General features: G+C 43.5%; 1 protein-coding gene across 2 annotated transcripts in view; it reads right to left on the bottom strand.

The window, feature by feature from the left end:
- Positions 1-10,777, bottom strand: part of GRB14 (growth factor receptor bound protein 14) — a 113,275-nt gene extending 102,498 nt beyond the window's left edge. For both annotated transcript variants that reach the window (XM_073634027.1, XM_073634028.1), the window contains exon 1: positions 10,601-10,777. In XM_073634027.1, the coding sequence (XP_073490128.1) occupies positions 10,601-10,663 (63 nt within the window). In that variant the 5' untranslated portion in view covers positions 10,664-10,777. The remainder of the gene's footprint in view (positions 1-10,600) is intronic.
- Positions 10,778-18,643: the final 7,866 nt, after the last annotated feature.

Raw genomic sequence — 18,643 nt, 5'->3', positions numbered from 1 at the left:
TTTCCCTTTTTTATAATTAATCACATACCCCCTGTTCTCAGCTGCATAAGAGTACTCAGCACACTGGTCTTCCCAGTGAATGGCTGTGCAGGGGGGGGGGCATGTCAGGACAAGACTGATCGTTGGAGGAGAGCAGGCTGAGTTCCCAGCACAGCTAAAGAACTGACCACGCTGTGCTCTCGCGCTTAATGTGGTCAGTTTTTAATAGGAAAGCAGGGGGACTTGCAGGCTCACCAGGGATTTCACACAATGGAAGAACAGGAACAGGAGACTACATACAAGTACATACAAGTACATGGTACAGCAGGCACATATCAAGAATTTGAAATGTTGGATTTACATACTCTTTGAAAGAGAAGTATGGGCTTGTTAAAAAAAATGTAAGTTTATACTCACCTAGGTGGATGCAGCATCAATCCCTCACTGGCTAAGACTGGGAACGAAATGATCAAATGCTGCTGATCACTCAGTTCTCAGCCTTCAGTGAGCTGAGAGCCTGTGACTGTCAGTATCCAGCTCTCTGCTCTGCCCCTCAAGCGCTCACTGGAGCGCAGAGCTGTGGAGGAGGTGGGAGAGTCTGGCTCAGCCTCTCAGCGAGTCCCACAGAGAGGCTGAGCCAGCTGTCGGTCTGGGTATCCGGGCGGATCCTGACCACATGGTCAGCATCCTTTCAGAGCCTGGACCGGCTCTGTAATGTCACAATTAAAAAATAATTTACTGGCTTGTTACATTTCTCTGGAAACTCAGCAGATTCCGGCAACAGAATTTCTGGTTTCAACAAGATGACATGGGCCTTACAGGAGGATCTCATTTACTATTTTTTTAGGGTACCATTATGGAGATTATAGGAGCAGGCAGGAGTCTTGTGACACCATGGGTATAGATGCAAAGGCAAGCAGAGCTCATTATGTCCCCAAGAGAAAGTAAAACACCATTGATTGATTCAGTGCACCAACATTCACTCATAGCCATTAAATCATCTTTAATTTCTACAGTAAGCAGTGACACTCAACCCCCGTACACACTATTAGATTTTCTGCAGATTTTTGTCTTCAGATTTACCAAAATCATGTAGTGCAAGGGCCTGCCTGATTGCATACAAATTTAAACTCTTAAGGTTTTACCTCATATTATGTAGTTTTTGAAGACAAAAATCTGCAGAAAATCTAATAGTGTGTATGGGGTCTAAGAAATATACCTGCATGTATCAATTACCTGTAATGTTACCTTGTAAGGGTAAATAAAAAAAACAAACACGTCTATACTTACCTGCTTTGTGCAATGGGATTGCACAGAGCGGCTGCAAACCTCCTCTTTTCGAGTCCCCAGCCGGTATTCCTAGCCCCTCCCCTCTGTCCAGTACCCCCATGGGAAGTGGGCACCCAAGCCTCGCTGCTGCGCCCATTGACACAGACAGTGGGACTCGGCCCCACCTCCCACTCCCTTCTCACTGGCTTTGATTGACAGCCCCAGCAAAGCCAGCAAGACCCAGAAGGGAGAGAAGAGCTACAGATGTGCACAGCGCTGGATCCAATGAGGGCTCAGGTAAGTAAAAGGGGGATGAGGGGGGAATGCTGACACCTAAACATTTTTTACCTTAATGCAAGGAATGCATTAAAGTAGAACTATAGGCAAAACTTTTTTTTTCCTTTTGTATTATATCTTCATTTTGGTTATAACCCCTGTCAAATTTTTTTTCAACATCAGTGTCCCATTGCGGAGATTTCCCTTCACTTCCTGTCCCATAGCCAAACAGGAAGTGATAAAAAACCCCTGCAAATTAAGGGAATTCCCTGGGGACCCCCAGGTAACCAGAACTAATGTCCCCATTGGAAGATTTCCCCGCTAATACCTTTCTGGGGATAACCCAAAATTTGTGATTTTCTTTCACTTTCCCTATCAATGGTAATGGTAAACAGGACAAATAGAAAGTGTATCTCCTAAAGGGGGGCACAGACAGCAATAAAAACGGACATAGGTTCTTATCCCCCTCCACTCTATCCAAAACTAAAAAAAAAGTTTTGCTTTTAGTTATATGCTAAGGTAAAAAAAAAGTTTACGCTTCACAAGCACTTTAAAGTGGAGTTCCACCCACTTTTACAACTCTTCAGCATCCCTCACTAAACTGTGCACTGTAAACAAATTGGATATTTTTTTATTTTTTTTCTCAGCACCTACTGTATATCTGCTGTATTCATTTTTCACTTCCTCCTCCCTGGCCGCGGCCCATCGCATCATTTCCTGTTTGCAATGCCTTCTGGGAAGGGGTGGCAACTTCCTCTGAAACTGCCGTTGCTATGGAAACCTGACCTGAAACCTATTACACTGCTTGTGCTGCACTGAGCATGTGCGAGATCTGCAAGGATGAGATCCAGGAAGAAATACAGTCTGGCTTCAGATGCCCACACTTAAGATGGCCACGGCCTGCTGTAAGTTTATAAAATAACAAACTACTGCTATAAACTAACAAAACAGACTTTAGTTTACAGACTAACTTTACTAGAATACATTAGGCTTGTGTATGATAGGGGTATTTTTATTTAAAAAGTATAATTTCGGCCGGAACACCACTTTAAGGATAAGAAGCCTCTAATCCCAAAAATGAAATAAATACATAAAAATAATTATAAAATACATTGGTACACATTTATACATTCCATAATATTTATAGATTAGGTAGACTTATCATTTTTTTTTCCATCCATAAACTTCCATGTCCCTGTGCCATATTACATCATGTGTGATTATGTGAGTATTAGACAACAAACACTGGTGCTGACATGTGCAATCAAAATTTAGCTCTGTTTGTTTAATGAGTACAACAATACGGGCACAATGCAGCGCAGGGGACTCTCAACCTGATCTGCCTGGCCTCAATTCAATCACTATAAACAAACCACATAGTTATTTTTAGCTTCCATCATACAATAGATTTTATTAGGAAACAAAGCACCTGTAGCAACATGGATAGTGTAATGAAATGTATGCCGGTCTATTTTTAGAGCAATTTCAGAGAGTACTGTATTTATCGGTGTATAACACACACAGGCATATAACACGCACCCCAATTTTAGGAGGGAAGTTTAAGGAAAAAACTTACATTTTAAATAAAGAACTTTGAAGCAAAATTAGGGTCACAGCTCATTAATGCACCCTGCTCAGTGCCCATCTGCAGCCTCTAAATTGCCCATCAATGCACCCTGCTCAGTGCCCATCTGCAGCCTCTAAATTGCCCATCAATGCAACCTGCTCAGTGCCAATCTGCAGCTATTAAATTGCCCAACAATGCACCCTGCTCAGTGCCCATCTGCAGCCATTAAATTGCCCAACAATGTAGCTTGTTCAGTGCCCATCTGCAGCCATTGGCCTTGCCAGTGTTGGATTATCCCTGCTGTCTCCGAGGGAAGAGGAGGAACGAGCGCCGCTGAATTACACAGAGCCGCAATCTCCTGTGTACCGGGGGGCTCCGTCACTCACAGCCACGCCTCCTGGCCCTGCTCATATGATAGACAGAACAGTGGCCCAATGCGGGGCCAGGAGGCGTGGCTGTGAGCAGGGCCGGACTTACCATTGTGCTTGACTAGGCTCAAGCCCATGGGCCCTGCCCAATAGGGGGCCCCGCGGGCCCCAGCCGAGTGTACTCGGCTAGTTCCACTCACAGTCATGCCTAGTCCCACCCTATGATGGACATAACACAGGGACTGGGCCTGACTGTGAGCGGAGCTAGCCGAGTACATTCGGCTATGTATGTATATCGGCGGCGCTCGGCTCCGCTCACAGTCACGCTCAGTCCCGCTATTTGACCTGTGTTATGTCCATCATAGGGCGAGACTGGGTGGAACTGCGAGAGGAGCCGAGAAAAGCAGACAGGAGCCAAGATACACAGGACCGGATCTGTATATCTCGGCGGCGCCATATTTAAACTGCAGTGACACTGACAAGTCACTGCAGTTTAACTGCAGCCTGGGCAAGGCTGCAAATGATACGGAGAAGGCTGCAGATGGACACTGATAAGAGTGCAGATGGAGGCTGCAAGGCTGCAAATGACACTGACAAGGCTGCAAGGCTGCAAATGACACTGACAAGGCTGCAAGGCTGCAAATGATACTAATAAGGCTGCAGGGCTGCAAATGACACTGACAAGGCTGCAATGTCACTGGGCAAGGCTGCAAATGACACTGACAAGGCTGTAAATGACACTGACAAGGCTGCAAATGACACTGACAAGGCTATAAATGACACTGACAAGGCTGCAAATGACACTGACAAGGCTGTAAATGACACTGACAAGGCTGCAAATGACACTGACAAGGCTGTAAATGACACTGACAAGGCTGTAAATGACACTGGACAAGCATGCAGATGGACGCTGTGCAAGGCTGCATTGATAAGCATTTAAATGTAAGTTTTTTTTCCTTAAATAGTTTTTTCCTTAAAATTCCTTAAACTCTTATCTTGAGGTTTGCTGATTGGTTATTGGCAGTTACGTAGTGCCTCATCTACTGCTGTTGAGAAAACCTGTCTGCATTAGACAGTGATATAATGGCGGACAAACGGTATCAGAGTGGCGCGCTTAAAAGAAAACTAAAGGTTTAAAGTAATGTATAGAAGGTAGGGCCCGAAAGTGACCCAAGCCCAGGGGCCCCCACCACCCTAAGTCCTTCCCTGGCTGTGAGTAACGGAGCGTCGGGTACACAGGAGATCGGGGCTCTATGTAATTCAACGGCGCTCGCTCCTCTTCCCTCAGAGACAACAGGGATCGGTGTATAACACGCACCCATGATTTTCCCCTGATTTTAAGGGGGGAAAAGTGCATGTTATACGCCGATAAATATGGTAAGTAGAATGATGCAATGTCCTGCTATCACAGTATACCATATGCACAAATCAGAAAGACTACTCTAGCCTAATTTTGGGGTTATAGTTTTCAAGTTGCCAGAATTAGCAGGGCTCTCAGAAGGGCCTTTGCACTGTACTGCTGCTTCTTTCCAGTTCTGCAACCTACCTTCCTCTAAAGACTGAGGGGTAGTTGAGCAAGCGGTTCGGACCAAGCATAAATTTACCCTGAACATCGCCCATTCGGTAAACACCCCAATTTGCGGGGCGCTTGGCGGGATGTTCGCCCCCCCAGAGCACCCCACAATGCACTGCATTCTAAGCCTTGATTGGCTAAAGCAATGCACTTGACCGCTGGTATGGATTGAGGGGAGGACCCCCATGCTGTTTTTTTTTAAACATTTTTGTATTGCCAGAAATGGCTTGCAGAAGGAAAATCAATTTAACCACTTGCTGACCGCCCGCCATCATTATATGGCGGTTGTTTGAAGAGAAATATAGCTGCCATAACCCCGGTAGTTTCTTCTTCAGTGGGCAGTTGGCTTTCAGATAAAAGTGGTCTACACAGCGGATTCGCCGCTTACTGGAGCCGTCGGTAGCGGCGGAGGAGATCGAGTCTGCTACCCTCACAGGCTGGATGCCAAGTGAGGGAAAGATGGCCCCCCCGCTGGGCTCCATATCATTGGATGGCGGAAGCGGCGTCAATCATCACTTCTGCCCAATGCTCTTAAAGGGGATTTATTTTTTGTAAAACAAATTTACATTTAGTTTTTTATTTTCTTTTTTTATTGCATTTTAGTGTAAATGTGAGATCTGAGGTCTTTTTGACCCCAAATCTCACATTAAAGAGGTCCTGTCATGCATTTTTTCTATTACAAGGGATGTTTACATTCCTTGTAATAGGAATAAAAGTGACCCAAAATATTTTTTTTTAAAAAGACAATTTACAAATAAAAATTTAAAATGAATAGGGGAAAAAAAATAATTTTAAAGCACCCTGTCCAGCCGCATTCATGCACAGAAGTGAAGGAACACGTAAGTTGCGCCCACATATGAAAACAATTTTCAAACCACACATGTGAGGTATCGTCACATACGTTAGAGCAAGAGCAATAATTCTAGCACTAGACCCTATCTGTAATATAAAACTGGTAACCTGTTTAAACAACGCCTATGGAGATTATTAAGGGTCAAAGTTTGTCGCCATTCCACGAGCGGGGCGTAATTTTGAAGCGTGACATGTTGGGTATCAATTTACTTGGCATAACATTATCTTTCACAATATAAAAAAATTGGGCTAACTTTACTGGTGTCTTTTTTAATTGAAAAAAGTGTATTTTTCCCCCAAAAATTGCGCTTGTGAGACCGCTGTGCAAATACGGTGTGACATAAAGTATTGCAACGACCACCATTTTATTCTCTAGGTCAGTGATATGCAATTAGCGGACCTTCAGCTGTTGCAAAACTACAAGTCCCATCATGTCTCTGCCTCTGGGTGTCATGCTTGTGGCTGTCAGAGTCTTGCTATGCCTCATGGGACTTGTAGTTCTGCAACAGCTGTAGGTCCGCTAATTGCAAATCCCAGCTCTAGGTTGTCTGAAAAAATATATATAATGTTCGGGGGTTCTAGGTAATTTTTTAGCAAAAAAAAAGATTTTAACTTGTAAACACCAAATCTCAAAACCAGGCTCTGTCCTTACGTGGTTAAATGTCATTTTTTTTTCTTTATATACGTCAGTTTTACTTCAGCAGGTTCTATACACGGTACAGATCTGCCACTTTTACAGACAGACTAAAGGGACCCCCCAAAGCACTATATTTAAAGGAATTTTTATTGCTTCACTTTATGTATCATTAAAATTACTACTCATGTAAAATTATCTTTTTTTAAGAAAAATTTTGCACTGATACATGTCCCCCAGGGCAGTACCCAGGCCCCCATACTCTTTTAATTGCAAATAACTTACATATAAGCTTTTAAAATGGGCACTTTTGATTTTTCAAGTTTGGGTCCCATAGACTTTAATAGAGTTCGCCGCTCGGGTCCGAACTTTTTACATGTTCAGCAATTCTGGTGTGAACTGAACTGGAGGGTGTTCGGCTCAACTCTAACCAGCAACCAAAGGGGTTTACACAAAAGAGTGGCCTAGTGTACTCAAGCATTGCCAGAATGAAAAGCAAACCTTGGCATGCACTGTATGTACTCCATGCTCATGTTTCAAGCTTCACTTAAGCACACAATTTAACTGCATCAGGAGTATTCAGTGTAGATCTAAGTTCTTAAAAAGATATCTAGTCTCTAAAAAACACTACACGGCTACAAATCCAGCATATTTTTTTCCACCTGCGTGCAAGAGCCCTAGTAAATCCACTCTGTTACTAAAGGAATAGAGAAAATTTATATAATGACGGAAAGCTTAGCAAAAGAAACCATGTTCATTACAACCTTCCAATCACATGCACTATGTGTGTTTTTATTTTCCTTTGCGCATATAGGGGTATTTTAACTGAACATGTCTTCGTCTTATATTTACTAAGCTGAGTGAACATTTTGCTAAGTGAACATCCTCTACTGCTTTAGTAAATCAGCACCACTGCATAGTATTTCAATGTCAAGATCAACAATGTTGACATTGTACACCTCTGCAAACATTACATTACAGGAATAAAGTTCCCATAATGTTGCTCTGACAAGTGGATCATGCAAAGATCAGTAACAGGCTTATTAAATAAAATAGTGTGATTGTGCTGGCATCTCACAGTAAGGTGAGCTTATTCTTCGTTCTCTTCTATAGTGGTTTGTGCATTTCTATAATCTGCGGTGAGCCCTATTAGCCTCAGCTCCACAGCTAGTGACAGCTGAAGATGTCAACACTTAGCAAATGCATCGCCTCACTTGATGTATGTTACCTCTGTGTGTGCTCATGACCTACGAAATCATATTGAAAGAACAAGGTATGGTTGTCTTTATATTTAGATATTATTGCTTGTTTTAGTTAGTTATTGCATGGTAAGGTTTTTATACATTCTTTAGTACATCTTTGTCAACTTTGCAGTAATGTAACACCTCTAGATGATCTCAGGCTACCTCTAGACAAAAACTTGGCCATAACTATTACAGTGTCCTAATTGGTCACACATTTCACATCCTGACTGCATAATCGCCTCTAAATTTACCAATGACTATGCATTCTAAGCGCCTGACTGTCTACAAGGCAATGGTGATAGCCTGGCGCGTGAACAGTAGTTCATGCTTTTGTTGGAAAGATAAACAGTAACAATTTGATCTCTCCAAAAATGTGAGCTCCCCTAAAAATATGCATGCTATTGTTCCAAGTAATAATAAACTGATGGGGCTGATTTACTAAAACTGGAGAGTGCAGCTGTGCTTGGTAGCCACAATTCACCACAATTCTGCCCGCGATTCCAGAATCGTGGCAAAATGCGGGACGCGTTTGCGATGCCATTATTTCTTAATGGCACCCCAAACACGGTGCGACTGATTATGCGAGCGACAAAAATCACAGCGTCAAACGCCCCGGCTCTGTGCCAAGATTCACTACGTGAGCTTCTTTGGAGCATTTTTGTGGTAGAGGGAGGCCAATTTAAATGAACGTTGCCTCTTCAAAAACACTCCACTAAAAAACAAAAAAAAGCTATAAAAAGCTACGCTCAGGTGTGAATGGAGCCTTACCTTTGAAACACTTGCCCATTCCTTTTAGATTTTAAGCTCTAATGAGCAGGGCTCTCTGATTTCTCTTGTATTGAATTATATTGTAACTGTACTGTCACCCTCCATTTTGTAAAGAGCTGCACAAATTGTTGACACTATATAAATCCTGAATAATAATAGTAATAATAATATTATGTATCCTGTAGTTCCAGCTTTTTGTCATATGGTAGCTCTAGTCATATGGAAGAGTCAAAAGGCAGAATTAAATTTTACTGGCTCATTGCAATTATTGCCCCAAGATTAGACTAATGCCCTGTACACACAATCTGAAAATCAGACGACAGATCGTTCGACTTTTTTCACTTGCTAGTCGCAAGTAGAAATTGAAGAGGTTACTAAAGTTATGAAAATTCTTGAATGACAGGAGAAAAATTCGGAAGTCATGTAATGTGTTGTAGTGTATTTGTATTGTATTTTCGGACAACAACTGTACTAATTAAAAGAAAAGTTGTACAATCTGGTATTGTACGAGAACATTTTTCTTGCTTGTCCCATCAGATAATATTGGATGAACTGTCATGATCGGCTATCGAAAGTTGTGTACTAACCATCAGATTATCGTACGATCCATTCAAAAAAGGTATTTTTCTAAACAAGATTTATTGAAAAAGGGATTTTTTTGAACATACAGAGATATATCAAGCATAGTTGTATACATTCAATTTGTTGCAACATTCAGTTGGATAAAGGTAACAGGTAAAACTGTTTTCCTGCCTAGGGGCTACCAGTGCCCAATGTCAAGGAAGGCTGTAGGTTTCAAGCAACTGATAATGAACATCAAATAACTGGGTTAAGCCCAAACCAGTAGATATGAAAGAGGGTATTTAAAGTGAAAGCGGTATTTTTCGTACAGTATTCAGATCATGTGTACGGGCCATAAAGGTGTCTCTCTGAGATGCAGTCAAGCTAGGTACACTGTCACTTTTTTCTGCATGCTCATTTTGAATATTTAGGCTGGGTTCACACTGCTACAGTGTGAATTTAGCGCGATTTTGTTCCAATTGCATTGCGAATTTGCATTGCGAATTCTATATGTGTTCTTGAGATTCTACTGCAAATTTTTCAGTCTATAGAGCTGAATTCGCATCGCACACGGATCAAACTCGCACAGGACCTTTTTTCCCGCAGGTTATATTCGCAACGCATTGATGTGAACGACAGTAATGTTAATCTATGTAATTTAAATGACTTGCGAATTTGAGCGATCGCAACAGCTCAAATTCGCAATAGAATTTGCAGCAGTGTGAACCTAGCCTTAAAGATTATAATTACTTTACATGTATAATATTAAAATGTCCTTATTTCTAAACAAATAAAAAATAAATAAATCGGGGGTGATTTACTAAAGGCAAATAAGCTGTTTGCTTTGCAAGGGAATTTTCCTCAAGCTTAGTGAATGTGATGAAGCTTTGCTGACTTCCATCATCCAATCACGTGCAAGCATAAATACTGTTAACTTTTTTTATTTCCCTTGCTCGGATTGGGTATTCTTTGCAAAGTGAAGATCCACTTTTTTCTCTAAGCTTAGGGAAAATTCCCATGCAAAATGAATAGCCTACTTGTCATTAGCAAATCAACCCCTTTGGGATTGACTAACTCAGTACTAACTGTTCTCTTAGCCAAGTAAAAGAGGTCCACGTCCGTTCATTCACCCAATCATGTTTAAAAGAAATGGCAGGATTTTTGTTAGCACACGATTGGTTAATTGAAGTGAACTCAGCTTCATCGGTTTTACTTAACTCATTGAAGCTTCACTTTGCTAAGTAAATACTCTGTCCTTTTAGTAAATCAAGCCCAATAATTTGGTGATAAGATCCTAAATCTATATCAAACTATCTAATCTATTCGGACAGCTCTGCAAACTCAACAAAAAAATAAAATACCAATAGCTATCGTAAAGCACTGTTTAAATGTTACAGCCATATAGCACACACACATACTGTCATGCAGCTCTTCATACAAGCTTTTCCGTGCCTGCGTTCTATTCTGGCTCACAGTCATTGACAGAACAAATCACACACAGTGCCCTACCCTTTTCTGTAGCAGCAGTGGGGTGATAGCAGGCAGGGTCACTCTCCTCGCATACAGGCTCATGTTTGCGCTGCATACAGCAGTTTACACGGGTAATAATAGTCCAGGATATGCCGTCACGTCAGATAGTGCCGAGTTGTACAGCACAGACTGAGGGAAAAAAATGTGATCCTAACTTCACTCAAAGCCAATTAAAACTAACCGTGGGAGAGCACAAACACGCAGCCAATCACAGGTTTTTCAAGGCTTCCCTTTTGTCCTTGGAAGCACATTCTGATACATTTGTTTTTAATACTTAAGAAAAGCAGACAACGCTCACTGAAAAAATCTTTAATTTCAAAGCCACTATTGTCAGATTAACACAGAGCGTGCTGTGTTTAGGCATCTGAAGAAGGCTTGGACACGTTCGTGAATGTTTAACTTTTTCGAAGGGAATTAAACTTTTTGCTGATTTTGAGAAATTCAGCAAGGAGCTAAGTGAGGGAGGATCTCGGGCCTCATTTACGAGGCCTCGTACTCTGGCATTAACAAACCTGCAAATATATGCATTTATATGGATTTATAGGACATTTCTAAAAGCATATAAATGTTCACTGCACATTTACCTGCATTCAGTTTAGCTGCTTTTAGCAAAAAATAGAATTCGGTCGGGTTGATTTACTGAATAGATTGTGCACTTTGCAAGTGCAGTTGCACTCATTTTCCCCAGAGCTTAGTGAAGGTGGTAAAGCTTCAATTTGCATAGAATGCCCAACAGGTGCAAGATTTTTTCACCTGATTGGATGATGGTAATCAGCAGAGCTTTACCACGTTCGTTAAGCTCTGAGGAAAATGAGTGCAACTGCACTGGCAAAGTGCACAATCTATTTTCCTTTAGTAAATCCACCCCTGTGACCAGGGGCAGATTCATAGCTCCCAACTGTCCCTGATTTCGAGGCACTGTCCCTGATTTGGAGCAATGTCCCTCTGTCCCTCTTTCCTCCTCATTTTGGTCTGATCTATATAGTTGTATATAAAATGCACTGTTTATCTTTCAAAAAGTGTTTCCCAGCGCTAAACCTGTCATCCAATTTCTAAATTGCTGCATTTGTCAATTTTAAAAGCCAATATAAAGAAATATTAGTGGTAAAAAAAGCACTTGTGGATTTAAATAACCTTTTTTTTTTTTTTTTTTGGTTATGTCCCCTTTAAGGGGCATGGCAGGGGGTGTGTCCTATGCCTACACATGTTTGCTAGTAGGTGTCCCTCATTCCCATCTCAAAATGTTGGGAGGTATGCAGATTAGATACTCTAAGAGCCCTTGCACACTGGGGTGGTTTGCAGGCGCTATTGCGCTAATAATAGCGCCTGCAAACCGCCCCGAAAGTGCTGCTGCTTTCATTCCAGTGTGAAAGCCCCGAGGGCTTGCACACTGGAGCGATGCGCTGGCAGGACGGTAAAAAAAGTCCTGCCAGCAGCATCTTCGGAGCGGTGAAGGAGCGGTGTGTATACCGCTCCTTTACCGCTCCTGCCCATTGAAATCAATGGGACGGCGCGGCTATACCGCCGGCAAAGCGCCTCTGCAGAGGCGCTTTGCGGTGGTATTTAACCCTTTCTCGGCCGCTAGCGGGGGGTAAAACCGCCCCGCTAGCGGCCACATACCGACGGTAAAACGCCGCTAATAATAGCGGCGTTTTACCGCTGACGCCGCCCCCCGCCCCAGTGTGCAAGGGCTCTTAGGCACATGTGCCAAACACAAGTCCCACTGGCTGAATCCGGCCCACCAGGTCATTTTATGTGGCCCTCGCACCCAGGGCTTTTTTCAGGCAGAACGTGACGAAACTCCATTCCACCACCTCCCACTCCCCACTCACCACTGTCACTTGTAAACATAGAATCCTTTTGTGTTTACAAGAACTACTTTCCTCTCGCCAGCTCTCACAGATCCCTGCCTGCCCTGCATTCACAGCAGGGAAAGGGAGATGCAGGTGTAGTGTGGGATGAGGGATCATGTGTTAAGTTGTACGGGGATCCCTCATCTGTGCCCAGGTGTATGGATGCCGACCAATGATCTCCCTGCAAGTGAGAGAGTTAGGCTCGGTTCACACTACCGCGACTTAGGATCCGACTTGTCAGACCTCAAGTCGCCCCAAGTCGCTTGACATCATAAATTCCATTATAGTTAATGAGAGCCATCTTAATGTACACTACTGAAGTCGCTCTGACTTCAGAAAAGGTTCCTGTACTACTTCAAGGTGACTTCTAGGTGACTTGTACCCATAGATTTCAATGGAAGTCGTCTCCAAGTCGGATCTCCCATCTATATTGAAGTGACTTTACAGGGAAAAAAAATAGTTTACCCAGGCAAACTCCTCCCTCCCAGAGAGCTGATTATTCTGTGATTGGCCACAGCCAAAGTCGCCTGTCCTGGAGGCAACTTTAAGTCACGTTGTAAGTTGCTCAAAGTCACGCTGAAGTTGCACTGAAGTCGCCTGTATGTCGCCTTGCAAAGTCGCGCTGTAAGTTGTGTTGCCCCTGTGTGAACCGAGCCGAAGATCCACCTACACTGCTGGGAGGTACTAGAGCCAGGCCAGGTAGGTGAGATTCCAGGAAGCTTTTGGAGGGGGAGGGGGGAGATGACAGCTGTGGAGGGAGATGTGTGCAGAGGTTGGTGTTGGAGGAGAGTGGTGCAGAGTCCAGAGCCAAGGAGAAGTGGAAGTGACATGTTGACTGTTTGTGAAAGAGAGCTGAACCCTGCACACTGTGCATAGCACACCCCTTAAAACCTGTACTCTGTATGTAGCACACTCCTCAAGCCTACATTCTGTACACAGTGCACACCTGAACTCTGCACTCTGTACGTAGCACACCCCTGAACGCTGCACTCCATACATAGCACATCCCTGAACACTGCTCTCTATACGTAGCACACCCCTGAACTCTGCACTCTCTACATAGCCCATCCCTGAACCCTGGACTCTGTGCATAAGGCACCCTTGAAACCACATTCTGTACATAGCGCACCCCTGAACTTTACACTGTGTAGATAACACACCCTTTAACTCTGCACTCTGTGCATAGGGCACCCCTGAAGCTGCACTCAGTACATAGCACACCCCTGAACTCCACACATGTGCACTGGTGTTTATTGCCTTTTTAAGATCCTCCCACTGCCACATCCACCATTCAAAGCTGTTCGGTGGAGGGCATGGTTGAGTTTCTGCACCTATTCCCTGTGAAAAAAGCCCTGGATAAATTTATATAGTCTTACAGATACAACCGGGCCTTTGAGGGCAACCATAATGCTGATGCAGCCCACAATGAAATTGAGTTTGACACCCCTGTTCTAAGCTTCACGCACACTGGTCATTAAGCCCCAGTGAATGAGATCCTGGAGTTTTGGTGCAGCCATTTAGGCAGGTTGGCTATTGTAGTCAGCTAGCCAGCTTGGTTGTCCAAGCAGGGAGAAGAGGTTAATGTTTTGCAACTTGCGCTGGGCAAGTTTGCAGGCTTTTTGGATTCCGGCCTCCCTTCCCACGTATTATATAAGGGGAGAGATTTGGGTCCCCAGGGAGCGGGAGTGAGAACTATTGAAGAAGAGGGTCACTGGGACCTGTGGTCCACGTCAGGGAAGCCAACTCATCAGAACATCATAATTATGAACACCTCCACTCTGGATCATCCAGTTATGGACATTACCCATAAGGACTTTACCTGTGCAGGTATGCTGGGGCAATCGCAATTCATGTTAGTTTGGGAAAAGACATCTTACCTTGTTGCATTTGACATGCCAAGTTTACAGTAAAGTTTCAACTGCTTTGAGCCTTGTCTGAAGTTATTCAAGGGGTGCATGTTGGGTCTTGGCATATTCTAAAGAACCTGGGTCTGTAATAGCACTATGGGGTATGTGTAACACCACTAAAAAGGGTTAATTTGCAAGGTGAAGAAGAGGAGGTAGTTGCCATGGGTAACCGAAAGGAAGAACAGCTACAGCAACCAGCAACCATTTCCTCTGGTCACCGGGAGCAGACTAGCCTTACAGAGATCTAGGCCTGATTGCTAGGAACGGGAAGGAAAGACTTAATGAACACGCATGGGGCCCTCTATGTTGTCGGCAGGACTCCATTCTGTTACTGGGAATGAGGTAACAGAGGTACGCTGGAGTGGTGGAGTGAGCGAAGGCTCTGCACTTCCCTCTGAATGCAAACATACATCAGTTACAAGTGTGTAGTAACATTGGACAAAACATCTTACAGAGGAGCTCTGTGTATTCCTGCTGCATACAAGTGGCTCATTTCTGATTCAGGGACTGCCTTAATGTTTGATTTCTCACATGACCGCAGGCTCCACCTGGTTCCAGGCATCGGTGAGCCCACCTTCGGGTGAGGTGTTACCTTGTGGGCACAGTAGACCCCGCCCAGAGGCGGAAGGCACAGGTGCACCACTGCCGGCAGCCTGTCAAACTCTATAAAAGGCTGAAAGCTGCTGCAGCTGGATGGTGCTGGCATTACGCTGAGTAGTACTAATGTTTAGGACAGTATGCGCACAGGGACGAATGCCCATAACACAAGCAGTCTGCATTCCAAGCATTCGTTCCTGGGGTTCCCTAGGTCATGGGTGCTCAACCTGTGGCCCTCCAGCTGTTGCAAAACTACAAGTCCCATGAGGCATTGCAAGTCTGAAAGGTAAAAGCATGACTCCCAAAGGCAGAGGCATGATGGGACTTGTAGTTTCACAACAGCTGGAGGGCCACAGGTTGAGAACACATGCCCTAAGTGCACTGCACAGCTGCAGCAGCTTTTAGCTTTTTATAGAGTTTCACTGGTTGTGGGGCTGGATAGTGCATTTGTGACTTCCACCTGCACAAAACCATCAGGATCTCATGTAGCGGGGCTAAAAGAGTTCTAAGGCCCCTGAAATAGCCATTAAATGTTAATTAGGTTATTTTTTCTATTGAATGAATGCTGTATCTCTATGGGCAGTAGTAAAATACCACATTATGGCCACTAGATAAAGCAGAGGAGCTAAGGAAATACATAAGTCTTTGTAACAAGATACAATGTAACATTTCTAGAGAACACTGGAGGGAATAAGCAAATAAATGTAACCAATGTAACCAAAATAAATTTGTTATCCCTTGCCACAAGGACAAATCTATTTCATATACCCCTCAGCATCATCTATTGGCCATAATGTGGCATTTTACTACTTCCCATAATAAAGCAACATTTAGTAAATATAGCCTAAAGAACATTTTTTGATTTTTCAGATTCACACACAGTGAGAACATGCAGCATTGCTGGGTGAATGGCTATGCACATTTTTATTTTTTTTAATGAAAACCTTAGTAAGCTGTAAGTGTAACTTTGTATCCTCAATTTCTCATGAGAAATCTACATGGAAACTTTCCAGAAAAATGCGCAAACAAGAAAAATGTCAACACATTTACCCAGTAGCGAGTAGATTAGTCAGAACATTTGTAGGCTGTGCTTGTTCTTTTTTATATTGACCATTTGCATTGTACAAATAATGTATATTTATGTACAGTGGGTACGGAAAGTATTCGGACCCCCTTAAATTTTTCACTCTTTGTTATATTGCAGCCATTTGCTAAAATCATTTAAGTTCATTTTTTTCCTCATTAATGTACACACAGCACCCCATATTGACAGAAAAACACAGAATTGTTGACATTTTTGCAGATTTATTAAAAAAGAAAAACTGAAATATTACATGGTCCTAAGTATTCAGACCCTTTGCTGTGACACTCATATATTTAACTCAGGTGCTGTCCATTTCTTCTGATCATCCTTGAGATGGTTCTACGCCTTTATTTGAGTCCAGCTGTGTTTGATTATACTGATTGGACTTGATTAGGAAAGCCACACATCTGTCTATATAAGACCTTACAGCTCACAGTGCATGTCAGAGCAAATGAGAATCATGAGGTCAAAAGAACTGCCTGAAGAGCTCAGAGACAGAATTGTGGCAAGGCACAGATCTGGCCAAGGTTACAAAAAAATTTCTGTTGCTCTTAAGGGTCCTAAGAGCACAGTGGCCTCCATAATCCTTAAATAGAAGACATTTAGGATGACCAGAACCCTTCCTAGAGCTGGCCGTCCGGCCAAACTAAGCTTTCAGGGGAGAAGAGCCTTGGTGAGAGAGGTAAAGAAGAACCCAAAGATCACTGTGGCTGAGCTCCAGAGATGCAATCGGGAGATGGGAGAAAGTTGTAGAAAGTCAACCATCACTGCAGCCCTCCACCAGTCGGGGCTTTATGGCAGAGTGGCCTGACGGAAGCCTCTCCTCAGTGCAAGACACATGGAGTTTGCTAAAAAACACCTGAAGGACTCCAAGATGGTGAGAAATAAGATTCTTTCGTCTGATGAGACCAAGATAGAACTTTTTGGCTTTAATTCTAAGCAGTATGTGTGGAGAAAACCAGGCACTGCTCATCACCTGTCCAATACAGTCCCAACAGTGAAGCATGGTGTGGTGGCAGCATCATGCTGTGGGGGTGTTTTTAAGCTGCAGGGACAGGACGACTGGTTGCAATCGAGGGAAAGATGAATGCAGCCAAGTACAGGGATATCCTGGATGAAAACCTTCTCCAGAGTGCTCAGGACCTCAGACTGGGCCGAAGGTTTCCAACAAGACAATGACCTTAAGCACACAGCTAAAATAATGAAGGAGTGGCTTCACAACAACTCCGTGACTGTTCTTGAATGGCCCAGCCAGAGCCCTGACGTAAACCCAATTGAGCATCTCTGGAGAGATCTAAAAATGGCTGTCCACCAACGTTTACCATCCAACCTGACAGAACTGGAGAGGATCTGCAAGGAGGAATGGCAGAGGATCCCCAAATCCAGGTGTGAAAAACTTGTTGCATCTTTCCCAAAAAGACTCATGGCTGTATTAGATCAAAAGGGTGCTTCTACTAAATACTGAGCAAAGGGTCTGAATACTTAGGACCATGTGATATCCCCTGTTTGCATAGAGGTCAGCTTTAAGGGCTCATTTACACGTGCTTCCAAATGTGGCACTGGACACGCTTTTTTAAAGCACCCTGAATGTCAATCAATGCACCTGTCACGAAATAAAGTTGTAAACTTACAGTCCTGTTACATGCTGCATTTGCTCCAAAAATTATACCCCATGTTCCTTTCTTGGTGCTTCAAAGAATCTCAAAAGCCACCATAGAAGTCTATAACAATGCTTTATAACAGAACCTGCAGCTTTTGAGAAGCTTTTATTTAGAGTTAGCTTTGCTTTCTTTTGGAGGTATTGCAGGTGTGCGTAATCCCAGGATGCACTGGGAAAACAAAAAGCAGAAAGACGTCATCAACAGTGACATCTGGTTCATGTGTATATACACTATTACCAAAAGTATTGGGACGACTGCCTTTACACAGACATCCTAGTCTTAGTCCGTAGGCCCACCCTTTGCAGCTATAACAGCTTCAACTCTTCTAGGAAGGCTGTCCACAAGGTTTAGGAGTGTCTATGGGAATGTTTGGCCATTCTTCCAGAAGCTCATTTGTGAGGTCAAGCACTGATGTGGACGAGAAGACTTGGCTCGCAGTCTCCACTCTAATTCATCCCAAATGTGTTCTATGGGGTTGAGGTCAGGACTCTGTGCAGACCAGTCAAGTTCCTCCACCCCAAACTCGCTCATCCATGTCTTTATGGACCTTGCTTTGTTCACTGGTGCGCAGTCATGTTGGAACAGGAAGGGGCCATCCTCAAACTGTTCCCACAAAGATATAAATAAAATTGTCCAAAATGTCTTGGTATGCTGACACCTTAAGAATTCCCTTCACTGGAACTAAGGGGCCAAGCGCAACCCCTGAAAAACAACCGCACACCATAATCCACCCTCCACCAAATGATTTGGACCAGTGCACAAAGCAAGGTCCATAAAGACCTTTATGGACCTTTGGGGCGAGTTTGGGGTGGAGGAACTTGACTGGCTTGCACCTCAACCCAATAAAACACCTATGGGATGAATTCAAGTGAAGACTGCGAGCCAGGCCTTCTCGCCCAACATCAGTGCCTGAACTCACA

Source organism: Aquarana catesbeiana, linkage group LG06 (genome assembly GCF_042186555.1).
Source record: "Aquarana catesbeiana isolate 2022-GZ linkage group LG06, ASM4218655v1, whole genome shotgun sequence".
Lineage (NCBI taxonomy): Eukaryota > Metazoa > Chordata > Amphibia > Anura > Ranidae > Aquarana > Aquarana catesbeiana.
This window is presented reverse-complemented; position numbering and strand designations above follow the sequence as displayed.